This window comes from Musca autumnalis, unplaced genomic scaffold, assembly GCF_047663935.1.
Source record: "Musca autumnalis isolate F117 unplaced genomic scaffold, ASM4766393v1 scaffold_4, whole genome shotgun sequence".
NCBI classification, from domain to species: Eukaryota; Metazoa; Arthropoda; class Insecta; order Diptera; family Muscidae; genus Musca; species Musca autumnalis.
The window spans coordinates 217,777,820-217,790,921 of NW_027411977.1; the positions used below are offsets into that span (position 1 = coordinate 217,777,820).

General features: G+C 33.8%; 1 protein-coding gene across 1 annotated transcript; it reads right to left on the bottom strand.

Moving 5' to 3' along the window:
• Window positions 1-3,212: 3,212 nt before the first annotated feature.
• LOC141402644 (dihydrolipoyl dehydrogenase, mitochondrial-like) lies at window positions 3,213-10,122 on the bottom strand. The gene is made up of 5 exons (XM_073984341.1): window positions 9,902-10,122; window positions 5,148-5,291; window positions 3,906-5,078; window positions 3,752-3,841; window positions 3,213-3,683 (listed from the first exon to the last, which is right to left on the bottom strand). The coding sequence occupies exons 1-5, from the start codon at window positions 9,941-9,943 to the stop codon at window positions 3,618-3,620; spliced, it is 1,515 nt and encodes a 504-aa protein (XP_073840442.1). The 5' UTR covers window positions 9,944-10,122; the 3' UTR covers window positions 3,213-3,617.
• Window positions 10,123-13,102: the final 2,980 nt, after the last annotated feature.

The following is a 13,102-nucleotide window of genomic DNA, read 5'->3' on the forward strand; positions in this document are numbered from 1 at the left end:
CATTAATAACACACATTAAGAAAATAAACATTAAAGCTTTGTTCCTTTACGTGCAAGAATCTTCAACTTTTGCCACTTTTTACACGAAAAGCGTTCCTTTACTTCTGACACCATACAATTCATATGCGAGCAGTTTACAATTTTTACTACTTTTGCCGGTTTTACCATTTTCAAAAGTAAAGGAACAGACCATAAATTTGGCGTTGAAGTATGCTTTGGTGTTGCGAGCTAATCACGCTAAAATGATAGCACAAAAGTTTAAGCGGCCTCCAAATTTTACCCAGAGATGCCGCTAAATAAATACAAATAAAAACTACTGACTTCCCATGGCATGTGTAGGGGTGGATCATCGATAGTCTGTGTTTAGACACACAAATTTCTCGGGAAAGTAAATTGAGTTTTTTGGGAGAGAGCGGAGAGGAAAGAGCTCCTCAATACTCTTTCCTACCCCCTATTGCCTAAAAACTGAGTTTAATTTCCCGCAAAATTTGTGTGTCTAAACACGGACATAGCAAATTTTTGTTGGCAGTTGCCAAAATTATTTTGTATGTATGGCAACTTTCAACTGAAGTTGCGAATCTCAGTTGACGAAGCGGTTATTTTTCAGCAACCACCTATTTTCAGTTGCAGTCATGATGAAATAATAAGGTGGCGTAAAATGACCAGATCATGATGAAATAATAAGGTGGCGTAAAATGGCCAGTAGTGGGATTCTGTAACTCATTTTTGCTGTTATCGATAATTGTCGGTAAAATTAAAATGCTTATAATTTCGATAATTAACGAAAAGTTTCGGTAAGTTAAAGTATAGTACACATTGACAAGCAAAACTGACAGTCATCGAGGTCTATTTCGTGAATATCAAAGCCTAACTGAAAAATTTCTTTTGTAATCTCTAAATAATACCGTAAATATTGTATTTCAAACGTTTTTAGCTAAATAAAAGTTGTTATTTGCCGGAAAATTGTCCTAAAAGTACGTTGACTGTCAGTTTTGACTGTTAGTGTGTACTCCCCTTTACGATGAATAAAAAGTAGTCGCTAGCCTCTACCGACACAAACAGTGATGCCAACTTTTCTTTATGTTTTTTGTTATAATTTTGCGATTTAATTTTACCGATTTTTGTCGGTAACAGCAAAAATGAGTTACAGAATCCCACTACAGATGATTGGTTTCAATCTGTCAAATTTTTTGTTATTGTGAATAAATTGTATGAAAACGTAAACAAACGTTCTGACATATTGAAGAATTGTTGGCAAAAACAGAGTTGTATTTGTGCTACTTACGTGACCTGTTAAATAGATCTTGGACCAGATGATTGGTTTCAATCTGTCAAAATTTTTGTTATTGTGAATAAATTGTATGAAAACGTAAACAAACGTTTTGACATATTGAAGAATTTTTGGCAAAAACAGAGTTGTATTTGTGCTACTTACGTGACCTGTTAAATAGATCTTGGTTGCAGTGAATATTTTCGAAGAAACAAGAAGTAAAATAGAAAGGAAAATAAATATTTTCTTAACAATTGTTGATTCTTTGCATCATTAATTAATGATCAAAAATATGGTGAAAAAAAAGGAGAAAACAACAGTTTGAAATATTAATTGATAAATTGAGTGTAACTCCAATGTTTCATTGTTGAATAAAATTGATTTTTATTTTGCCTCCGTTAACTTCCCGTACATTTCTTCAAAAAATAATTCCACTAAACTTATCATTTTAAAATAGCTTTTCTGGCGAATTGTGCGTTTTGGATTGAATATAGTGTTCACAAGTTTGAAAAAACACTGGTCGTTAACACGTTTTTTGACCATCCAGTTGGGTTGGCTTTAATCATACAACATTTCATCTCAGTCGCGCTGGCAATTGACAACGCAACTCAAGTTTATTGGCAATGCGTAATCGACCCCTTACTATTGATGATTTGTTTCCGAAGAATGTCTTCTTCTACTGAAAAATCAGTATCGATGACTTCGTCTATAGAAAAATGTTACCATAGATGACTTCCAAAAAGACTTGTCCATTTGGTCTCCTTATAGCTGACTACTTATGTCAGTCTTCTCTGCGACAAAATTTAAAATATGTATTACGCAAAGCGATAGAAAAATGTTACCATAAATGACTTCCAAGAAGACTTCTCCATTTGGTCTCCTTATAGCTGACTACTTATGTCAGTCTTCTCTGCGACAAAATTTAAAATTTGTATTACGTAAAGCGATAGAAAATAATCGCCGATAAGAAGTTATTGGCGATGTAGCGGAGCGTTTTTCGTTTTGATTTGAATAAATGAGAAAAAATATCAGAACAAATTGTAAACAAAAGGAATATTTTTCTAAAATTATAAGCTCAGTGGAACAATTTTTTGATGACAGAGGAAATATACTTAACGTAGCTTTTATAAGAAGATATTTAAGAGGAAAATCTAATCCTTTAGAACTGCATCAGTGTTGTGAGTAGATGTTTTTTTTTATATAGTAGAGGCATTAAAAACACTTTAAAATAGCCGTAGGTGAACAGTCATGCAGCCACTTCTTAACTGTTTTTTTGCAGAAGCAAGTTTTCAAAGATCCCATGGCAATGACTTTTACCTCGGTATGGCTCAACCCACATTGTCAGTGGTATCAAGTGTTGCAGTCAATAGAGGAAAAATTGTGTAAACGTTGGTGTAGTTGCGGTATTCTTATTATTAGCTATTTTTCTCTTTATTATAGCTTTAAAATAAATCCACACTCCGCAACATCTTTCCTGTTTTGTTGTTATTTTTGCCATTATTTATTAAGAAACAACTTTACATTAATTCAAAGCCATCTGCCCAAAAAAAGATTGAATTAAATCATATTATATATTTATCTTTACACTACTCCAGCACAATAAAAAAGCTTAAAGCTATATGTAACACCAGAAAACGTCTATAATATTAAACAAATTCACTTAAAATAAATGAAAATGTTATTTAATGTTGGCGACATTTCCTGAGTATTTCAGCCATGTAAAACTTCTCTACAAAAGTGGTGTCTTAGACACGCCGTTCGGACTCGGCGATAAACTGTAGGTCCCATATCATTGAGCTAATATGAATCGGGGTGCACTCATTGATATGAGAGAAGTCTCCCTTGTCCCTTATGGGATGTTTGTGGAACAATTATATATATTATATATCCTTCACATCCCTCTGATAACAAATCCCCCTGTAACAAAAAAAGCAAATTCCAATTTCGGTTTTTTAACGTTGTACGTTTTGCACTTGTTGTTTTTTTGTTGTTGTTGTTCTTTATTGATAATGCCTATTTAAAATTATTATAATTTACTTGTTGTTATGTTTTATTTTTCAAATTAAAAAAAAAAAAAAACTTGAAATCAATATATTTTTGAGAAATAAATTACAATAAAGAGAGTTGATAGATGACGATCGATTTTATCGTTGATATCCGTTTTGGGAGTTTCATATACATATTTTCTTTGTAAAATAACTTAAGGCCTTTTCATTGTGTAGTAAAAGTAGATAAATGTTGGGAGCATGGTTTTAATGGAGATGTGTAAGGTGTTCGTTCCATTGAGAATTAGTTTGGGACTGTTATCCTAACGGCAGAAAGTAGGGGTGTGGGTGGAGTAAGAAATCTAGAAGTTAATGGGTTTGCCAAAGGCAGCGGCAACATTAGCTTCACGCAAAGCTTCGGCGCAGGTCTGCAAAGAAGAATGGAACAAAAAAGTTAACATTTAAAGACATTTGATTTATAACAATATTAACTTACAGGATGGGCATGACAGACACGGGCAACATCTTCGGCGGAGGCACCATATTCCATGGCCAAGACAGCTTCATTGATAAGTTCACCGGCAGACTAAAATGAAAATACATTATAATTAGATTGCTATAAAATCAACATTGATTCCATTTCTACTTACGGGACCAATGATGTGTGTGCCCAGCACACGATCTGTAGCCTTATCAGCCAAAACCTTAACAAAACCATCAGTTTCGTTGTTGGTCTTGGCACGAGAATTGGCCAAGAATGGGAATTTGCCTACTTTGTATTCAACGCCTTCTTGTTTCAAGGCTTCTTCGGATTTGCCAACCCACGCAACTTCGGGATGTGTATAGACAACAGATGGTACACAGTTGTAATCAATGTGTACATGGCCGCCCAACATACCCTCAACACAAATGATACCCTCATCTTCAGCTTTGTGGGCCAACATGGGACCATGAATGCAATCACCAATGGCATAAATGTTTGGTACGGTGGTTTGGAAATGATCATTGACAGGAATGCGTCCTCTATCGTCTTTAACAATGCCAACATTCTCCAAGCCCAAACCTTCGGTATATGGACGACGACCAACGGATACCAACAAGGCATCACATCTCAATTCTTCCTTTTCACCAGTCTTGGCATTTTCCACTTGGACTGTAACAATGTCACCATCGCGGGTAGCCGACAACACCTTGGTGCCGGTCTTGAACTTCAAACCTTGTTTGGCCAAAACCTTTTGGAAAGTTTTCGACACCTCACCATCAATACCAACACCACCAATGGTATCCATAAATTCAACGGCAGTAACCTCAGCACCCAAACGACACCACACTGAACCCAATTCCAAACCAATAACACCGGCGCCAATAACAATCATGTGTTCGGGAACTTGTTTCAAGGCCAAAGCACCGGTAGACGAAACAATGACTTCTTCATCAATTTCAATACCAGGGAATGGTGTAACTTCTGAACCGGTGGCAATCATAATGTTTTTAGTTTGTACAGTCTCTACGGAGCCATCATCTTTCTTAACCTGGACCTCGGTGGGAGAGGTAATGGTACCGAAACCAGTCAACTGGGTGACTTTGTTCTTCTTGAACAATTGAGCAATGCCACCGGTTAAAGCTTTTACTGCGTTGCTCTTTTGGGTCATCAATTTCTCCAAATCCAAAGAGACATTGCCGCAAACAATACCACGATTATCCAAATCGCCGGAATGGGCCATGTGATAGTAATGGGAGTTGTTAAGCAAAGCTTTGGAAGGAATGCAACCAACATTAAGGCAGGTACCACCCAAAGTGGGATTCTTTTCAACGCTGACAGTCTGTAAGTGAAAGGTAAGCAGATTAAGATCAGTCTGAATGGAGAGAGAGGAAATGACCGTTTGACTTACCTTCATACCCATTTGGGCAGCTTTAATGGCAGCAACATAACCACCAGGTCCAGAACCAATGACAACCAAATCGGCTTCATGTGTGGTGGAATAAAAACGGCCGTTCAAGGCACCCAAAATGGCGCCATTGGTGCGCAATGGGGTCTGAAAGAAGAAAAATAAATGGGATTGATTAGTAAAATACAGGACAAAATTATTTCCGAAAGTACATCCAAACGTTGCCAAGTGAAACTTTTTGTGTGTGGGAAAATCGAATATTGAACAAAAGTTGTGAAAAGCTTGGTACAATGGGTACCATTGTCAAAACAAAAACAACAAAAAATATATATCGTTGTAATCAGGGTCCCATGGGCTATCGACGGTAGACATGGCGCTCACTTTACGGAACTTAAAGGGTCAAAAAACGTGGATTTTTTAAATTAATTTCATTAGTTGACCTGAGTGAAATGTTAAATTAATTTTTTTAGTTGACTTGATGCCTCAAAACGTGGATTTTTTTAATGAATTTCTTTAGTTGAACTGTGGCCCCAAAACGTGGATTTTTTTAAATCAATTTCTTTAGTTGACCTGTGGCCCCAAAACGTGGATTTTTTTAAATGAATTTCTTTGGTTGACCTGTGGCCCCAAAACGTGGATTTTTTAAATGAATTTCTTTAGCTGACCTGTGGCCCCAAAACGTGGATTTTTTAAATGAATTTCTTTAGTTGACCTGTGGCCCCAAAACGTCAATTTTTTAAATGAATTTCTTTAGTTGACCTGTGGCCCCAAAACGTGGATTTTTAAAATGAATATCTTTAGTTGACCTGTGGCCCCAAAACGTGGATTTTTTAAATGAATTTCTTTAGTTGACCTGTGGCCCCAAAACGTGGATTTTTTAAATCAATTTCTTTAGTTGACCTGTGGCCCCAAAACGTGGATTTTTTAAATGAATTTCTTTAGTTGACCTGTGGCCCCAAAACGTGGATTTTTTAAATCAATTTCTTTAGTTGGCCGGTGGCCCCAAAACGTGGATTTTTTAAATCAATTTCTTTAGTTGAACTGTGGCCCCAAAACGTGGATTTTTAAATGAATTTCTTTAGTTGAACTGTGGCCCCAAAACGTGGATTTTTTAAATGAATTTTAGTTGAACTGTGGCCCCAAAACGTGGATTTTTTAAATGAATTTCTTTAGTTGAACTGTGGCCCCAAAACGTGGATTTTTTAAATGAATTTCTTTAGTTGAACTGTGGCCCCAAAACGTGGATTTTTTAAATGAATTTCTTTAGTTGAACTGTGGCCCCAAAACGTGGATTTTTTAAATGAATTTCTTTAGTTGAACTGTGGCCCCAAAACGTGGATTTTTTAAATGAATTTCTTTAGTTGAACTGTGGCCTCAAAACGTGGATTTTTTAAATGAATTTCTTTAGTTGAACTGTGGCCCCAAAACGTGGATTTTTTAAATGAATTTCTTTAGTTGAATTGTGGCCCCAAAACGTGGATTTTTTAAATGAATTTCTTTAGTTGAACTGTGGCCCCAAAACGTGGATTTTTTAAATGAATTTCTTTAGTTGAACTGTGGCCCCAAAACGTGGATTTTTTAAATGAATTTCTTTAGTTGATATTTAAATTATTCTTAAGTTAAACCGAAGACCCAAAACGTGATTTTTAAATATTTTTTATGTGGCCTGAGCCCACAAATCGTAGAGGCAATAAAAAATAAATTTTTGTAAACAAGTCTTTTGAGGTTTCCTTAGGCCACAAATGTTGATTTTTAAACAAATATTTTGTGGTGTTTTCAGGATTCAGAAAACCTGTACATAATTGTACTCAGCAACTACTGCAACGAGACAATGACATTGTGTTGCTGTCTTCTCCTGTAGATGGTCCCTGTTGCAGTTCTATGTGCTGCATTCTGATAGGTTTGTATTCGAAACATTTCTATAATAATGTTGTGAAAAGAAGACGCTAAGAGGTACTCTGTTGCAGTTCACAACAGCAAACTAAAGTAAACAATTGAAATGAAAATACCGACGGACATAAAATAAGTTTAAGCCCACATATGCATTCGTAAAAATATCTATACTTATCGCCTTCAAGCTCTTTACTTCTAGCGGAATTCCCTACTTCATTCTACTGAGTTTTGAAATCTTAACCATTGTTGAGGGTAGCATTCTGAAGTCCTCAATACTATTTTATGAAGCGTCATATTCTGGTTTTTACTTTTTGCTGTTGATTGGTAATATAAACATATGTTTCCATAAATATCCCCGAAGGGACATACACACCTGCTCAAAATAATAGATACACCTTGCACATTCTTACTGAAAGTTCAAAAGAACGGTTCTATTTTCGTTACTTTTTATTGCATACAATATTATTTCCCTCCAGAATGCGAACATTGTGGTTAATATTTATGGATAAAAACGATGAAAGTAGGCTACGGAATGTCTCTTGGGTTAAGTCGAGAAGTAAGGTCCTGTATTCCAAATTTTGTTAGGAAAGTGGTAGGATTAAGGTTCGAAAATACCAGCTACTAGTCCATTGTATTATTTTCAGCAATATTTTAAATGCAAAATTAATAAAAGTTCATTATTTCCGATTATAACTGAAGTGTATCTATTATTATGAGCAACAAGTATTGGAAATATTTCAATTTACACCTATGTCCTGTAAGAAAAAACCAGGTTAAATTGTGTGAACTTAAAGTAGGGTAAGTGCACCAGTAGTCGGCACTTTAAGGATTCTCGTATCTTCAGCCGTATGTCATTCCGAGTCTAAATATCCAATCAAATTAAATTTAAGTTGTTATGATTCGTTATTTTGTGTAGTTTTAGATTATATAAACAATTTTTTTGATTATTTCTGTTCAACATGCAAAAAATACAATTTTAGTGAAATACTGCTTTTTCACCAGTAGTCGGCACCATTCCCCAATAGTCGGCATGATATGATCCAGTAGTCGGCATGTTATATTTAAATAAAGAAAAAATGCATACTTTACATTTTTTCTTAAATATTTGAAAGAACTATAGCTAAAGCATTAGTTATTTATACATTTCTAGTTTATTTGTATACATTTCTATTGATTTTACTTCAAAAAATAAGGGAATTTAAACATATTGCTTAAATAAATTAGTTCGTACCAGTAGTCGGCATCTATTACCCAGTTGTCGGCACCCCACAACGTACGTACTTCAAATCATGACTAATATTGCTTAAAATCGCTAAAGTTCCTTTCAAATTGAAACTATTTTTTTATTAATTAGCCTTTAAAGTATTTCTTTAGTATTCTTTTTAATATTTAGCTAAAAGTAATCGATAAAAATCAATGTTTATAACCCCATGCCGACTTCAGGCAAATTTTATATTTTTTTGTCCCTAAAGTTGGCATCAGCAAAAATTGCACAATTATAAATATTTTTTAAAAATTTCTTTTTCTGAAGTGTTCTTTTAACTGTTCTCTACCTATATAACAAAAATGTTATGGAAAATTTCTTCATTTTAAAATAATTACAGAGCTTATAAGATTAACATCTCCACAATTTTTTTCTTAAGAAACATGCATTTTCGGTTGTGGTGAAAAACACTCACTGACAAAAACTTAAATTTCGATATAATAATTGGTCCTAGCTCAATGACATTTTATATAAAGTTAGCTGGCAATATTGTTGAAGAATTTTTAAGATTATTTTCCTATTTTGTTTTCTTAATTTTTAGTTATTTGAGTTCAAATTCAAAAGGTGCCGACTACTGGTACATGCCGACATTAGGTGCACTTACCCTAGTTATAATCTAAATCTTTTACCTCCATTAATAACAAATAATCATTTGTATACCAATTTAACCTACATTAACCCTGATATGTTTCTCAGCGATTAAAACCAATCCAAATCCATCAATATTGTAATCTAAAATAATCTAACAATTTGCATAGGTTTTTGCGAAACCAGCTGATCTATGGACAATTATGAAACTCTTGTTAACATTTGTTATTAAGTATATGGGGTGCTTGCTGGCGGCGGCTACTGATAAGTGATAACGTAATCTCTGCAAATATGACGGCTACATACAATCAAACAATTATAGATTAGAAATCGGCAGATTTGTGAAATTGTTAACAATACATACCACGTTTCCAACAGAGTTTTCATTGTGACTTCAACCATAATCAGCAAACAAAATGTAATCTGAATTTTAAAAATCAAAATCCATGACCCCCCAAGAGTTTTATAACACTCATTAAGAAGCAGTTGAAGTAATCATACGATAAGTCGATGGAACAACTACAACAAAAAAAGCACACCTCCTAATGATGAATCAGGGAGGGATTCCCGAATATATCAATTAAATAAGACCACCCCGACTAAAAACGTACACTAACTACATCTCTGCATTGCATACAACTTTTTCTCTCCTCTCTCTCTCTCTCTCTCTCTCTTGGGTATCTAGATAAATTGGGTGAAAAAATCACCTCTTTCATGCATTTTTGTGTCATTAAAAAAGAATTAACACTTTTTCGTTCATAAAATGGCAAATTTTCTTTTAAATATTTGTTAGGGTTTGTATAATATACCCATTGTTCACAATTAAATTACTTGTCATTGCTGTCATAACACTTTTTTGCCAACATTTTACACATTCATTCATTGCATAATCACACTGTCTGATTTTGTTCATCCTGCTTTCATCATACTTTTTCCCGACACTTCACTTGGGTTTTTTACACTGTCTTTTTTCTTTAATTTCCTGATTTAATTCCTCTACAGGATGTCTCACCTTGAGGGCACCAACCAAAACGTTACGAATGGTGCACTGCATATTTAATTTATTCCAATATTAATTGCAAATTGAATTCGGCAAAAATTTTTTCTCTCGATTTTTTTTCGCGGCGCTGCCCGTTCGTCGTCGTCCGTTAGAGAACGAAGTCAATGCTGTTGAAACGGTTTACGGCGTTGTGACTGAATTGTCAGATAAATGTGAGAGATAAACATGAATGCATGAGAAGGTAGCAATTGTCAGAGTTGCTTGAATTTAGTGCGAATTACCAATTACTAAATACTTGGATTTTATGAATTATTAAAATTAATTTAATAATTAAATTAAAAAAACTAATTAACAAATTTAATAATTAAATTAAGGATTTACAAGAATAAGAGGAAACGGAGCAGGATGAATGTTTGTACTGGATTCGGATCGACCTGAAATTTTTACCACAGATAGGGCTAGCTGATAACGCCAATATATGTATATAAAATGGGCAGGGAATCCCGAGATATAGGCTCCGAAATTTCAAAAAATCCCTTGGTTTTGACGATATGTTTAGTTTAAATCGAAAATTTTTCATATATAGCCGGCCCTCGGCCGGAGACTTAATGCCATGTTCAGACTAGCGGTAATTCGCTCTCTATTCGTTGTTCGACCTCAAATTACGATACAATTACTTCATTTCCCATACAAAATTTTGAGAACGAACGACGATTTTTGTACATTGTTCAATTTAAATTACTCCCAGAACGACGATAAAATATGTCCCATCTCTAACAAATGAGAGAATTTATCGAAATAAATTAATTATGACAGGAAAAATTAAAAAATAAAAATGTATTAAAAATCCAACACTTTTTAGAAAAACTGCAAAATATGAATGAAAAGTAAACAGTTTAACGACTAGTATACATTCAAATCATAGCAAATTTTGTCTTCTCTTCCATTGCAGTTGCATTTCTTGTCCATCGTTTCAAATTCGCGTACAAATTTAGAAACAAAAATCAAATGCCTGCCGGAAAGTCTGTATACCAAAAACTTATTTTGGCAGGTCTCTCTCTCGTTAATTTTCAAAATATAAAAATTTGAAAATATACTGAAAACACCAAAATTTTGAGAAAAAATAGAAAACATGAATGAAAATAATAGAATTTAATTATAAATAGATATCTGAAAGAAGGATAAATATTTTTTCAGTTCATATAAAATAATTTTACCCGTATTTTGGTTGAAACTTTCTTTAAAATCAGTAAACAAAAACCATGAAAATATGAATCATGTTGCTATGAGTTGTGTACCATGTCGTATGAACGGGTTAATTCGTGTACGTAATTATGAGAACGAACGACGTGATTCAAATGCTGGTATGAACATGACATAAGACTTTCTCCTATGGACAGAAACTAGAGCTGGCAAAAAATCGATGGCACTATCGATAATATCGATTATTTTTTAAAAATACAATATCGATAGATAGTTTTGTCTATCGATATTATCGGATTAAAAACCTTTAACCTAAAATTCATTGAAATTAATAGAAATTCGCGGCTTTTCGGTTTTGTGGATGTAAGAAAGTAAGTTGGTAGTCACACGTACAAATTTTTCGAAAAAGTAAAATGTATTTTTATTAAATAAAATCAATTGTTTTTTTCTCTTTTTTGATTTCTGTGAACTATTTGTGCAAAATGTCAACAAAAGCGCAGACATTTCCGCCATTTTCATTTCCAAATTAATGGTGGTGACAAATTAACGATAATATCGATAGCAATCGATTTTTTAAACTATTATATCGAAAATATCTAATGTTGGGAATATCGATGGTTTGCCAGCTCTAACAGAAACAGTCTTAAGATGCAATAAAAATGCAAGCCATTGCGAAATATCGCAGAATAAATGAAATGCATTTATTATTTGTGTAAAACAGTAAAACAAAGAACTTTATTATATAAACACAAATTAAGAAAAGTTTCCATTAAATTCAATCACATCTGAGTTTACTTTTGCTTCATCCATCACTAGTTCAGCTTTCGACATGGACTCAAACTGGAGTCCACTCCATTAAAAATTTCCGTCTCGTGAATTACCGCAAAAATGTTCGCAACTTAAGTTTTTATTTATTTATTTTATAACAAATTCTTAGAAATGTAATGTAATGTTTTTTTTTTTTTTTTTTTTTTGTAGGGATCTCTAAAGCATCTGCATATAATATGTATCCTACGGAGTGAATTTTTCAAAACTCCATATGGACTGCATCCAAGGATATTGTGAAATCATACCTCCACATGCACAACTTCCAAAATTTTTTGCTGGGTAAATAGGTCTGTACGATAACCCAAAAGTTTGTACAAATTTGCACAAACTTTTACAAAATTCTGTTCGATAACAAACTTGTAAAGTAAAAGAGAGCGAATTTGGAGACAATTGTGAGAGAATTTTGGAGAGTTTTGTTAACAAGTTTTTTCAAGGAAAATTTTTCGTGTAGGAATTTGCAAGTTTGATCAGCTGATTTAAATTCGAATTCTTTGTGGCGGACTTCTTGGCAAAAACATAAACAAACGTTTGGTTAGTCCGTGTTTACACACACGGGAAAGTAAATTCAGTTTTTAGGCAATAGGGGGTAGGAAAGAGTATTGAGGAGCTCTTTCCTCTCCGCTCTCTCCCAAAAACTCAATTTACTTCCCCGAGAAATTTGTGTGTCTAAACACAGACTTATTAAAATAAATAAAAATAAAAAAGTGAAAAAATATTAAGTAAACTATGAAAAACGATAACGTTAGTAAAACCACTTATTTTGTAGTTTGTGCTGACTATATTTTTATTTTCATATCCGCCAACTTCTTCTTCCTCTTTATCAAATCAGCTGACTTCTTGCAAGTGTTGGCAAATTGCTCTTCGATAACAATCAAGGTAGAATAAGAAAAGGTAGCAGCAATAAACAGCTGACTGATCTGGGTTGTAACGTTAGTGTCAAATTTCATATGACATTTTATACGTTTATTTCTATTTCGATGTACATTAGGGACATATATTTTTTGAGAAAAAAAATATATCATTCGGAAAAAAACCATTTCCCAGAAAGACTTCTTCATATCAATGATATGTAACCTCCTCCAAGTTCGAACGATAAGCCGCGCAGTAAATCCCCGCTTGTAGAGGCGATACAACGTTTGTTAATATGTGAGGTATTTTGTTAAAATTTAAAGAAATAAAGCC

Coding starts and splice junctions, on each gene's coding strand:
- LOC141402644 (XM_073984341.1), bottom strand. CDS start 9,943: ATGCAGTGCACCATTCGTAACGTTTTGGTTGGTGCCCTCAAG. Junction 5,292..9,901: donor TTTTGGTTGGTGCCCTCAAG/GTGAGACATCCT, acceptor TTCTTCTTTCAG/ACCCCATTGCGCACCAATGG. Junction 3,684..3,751: donor GTGTCTGTCATGCCCATCCT/GTAAGTTAATAT, acceptor TCTTCTTTGCAG/ACCTGCGCCGAAGCTTTGCG.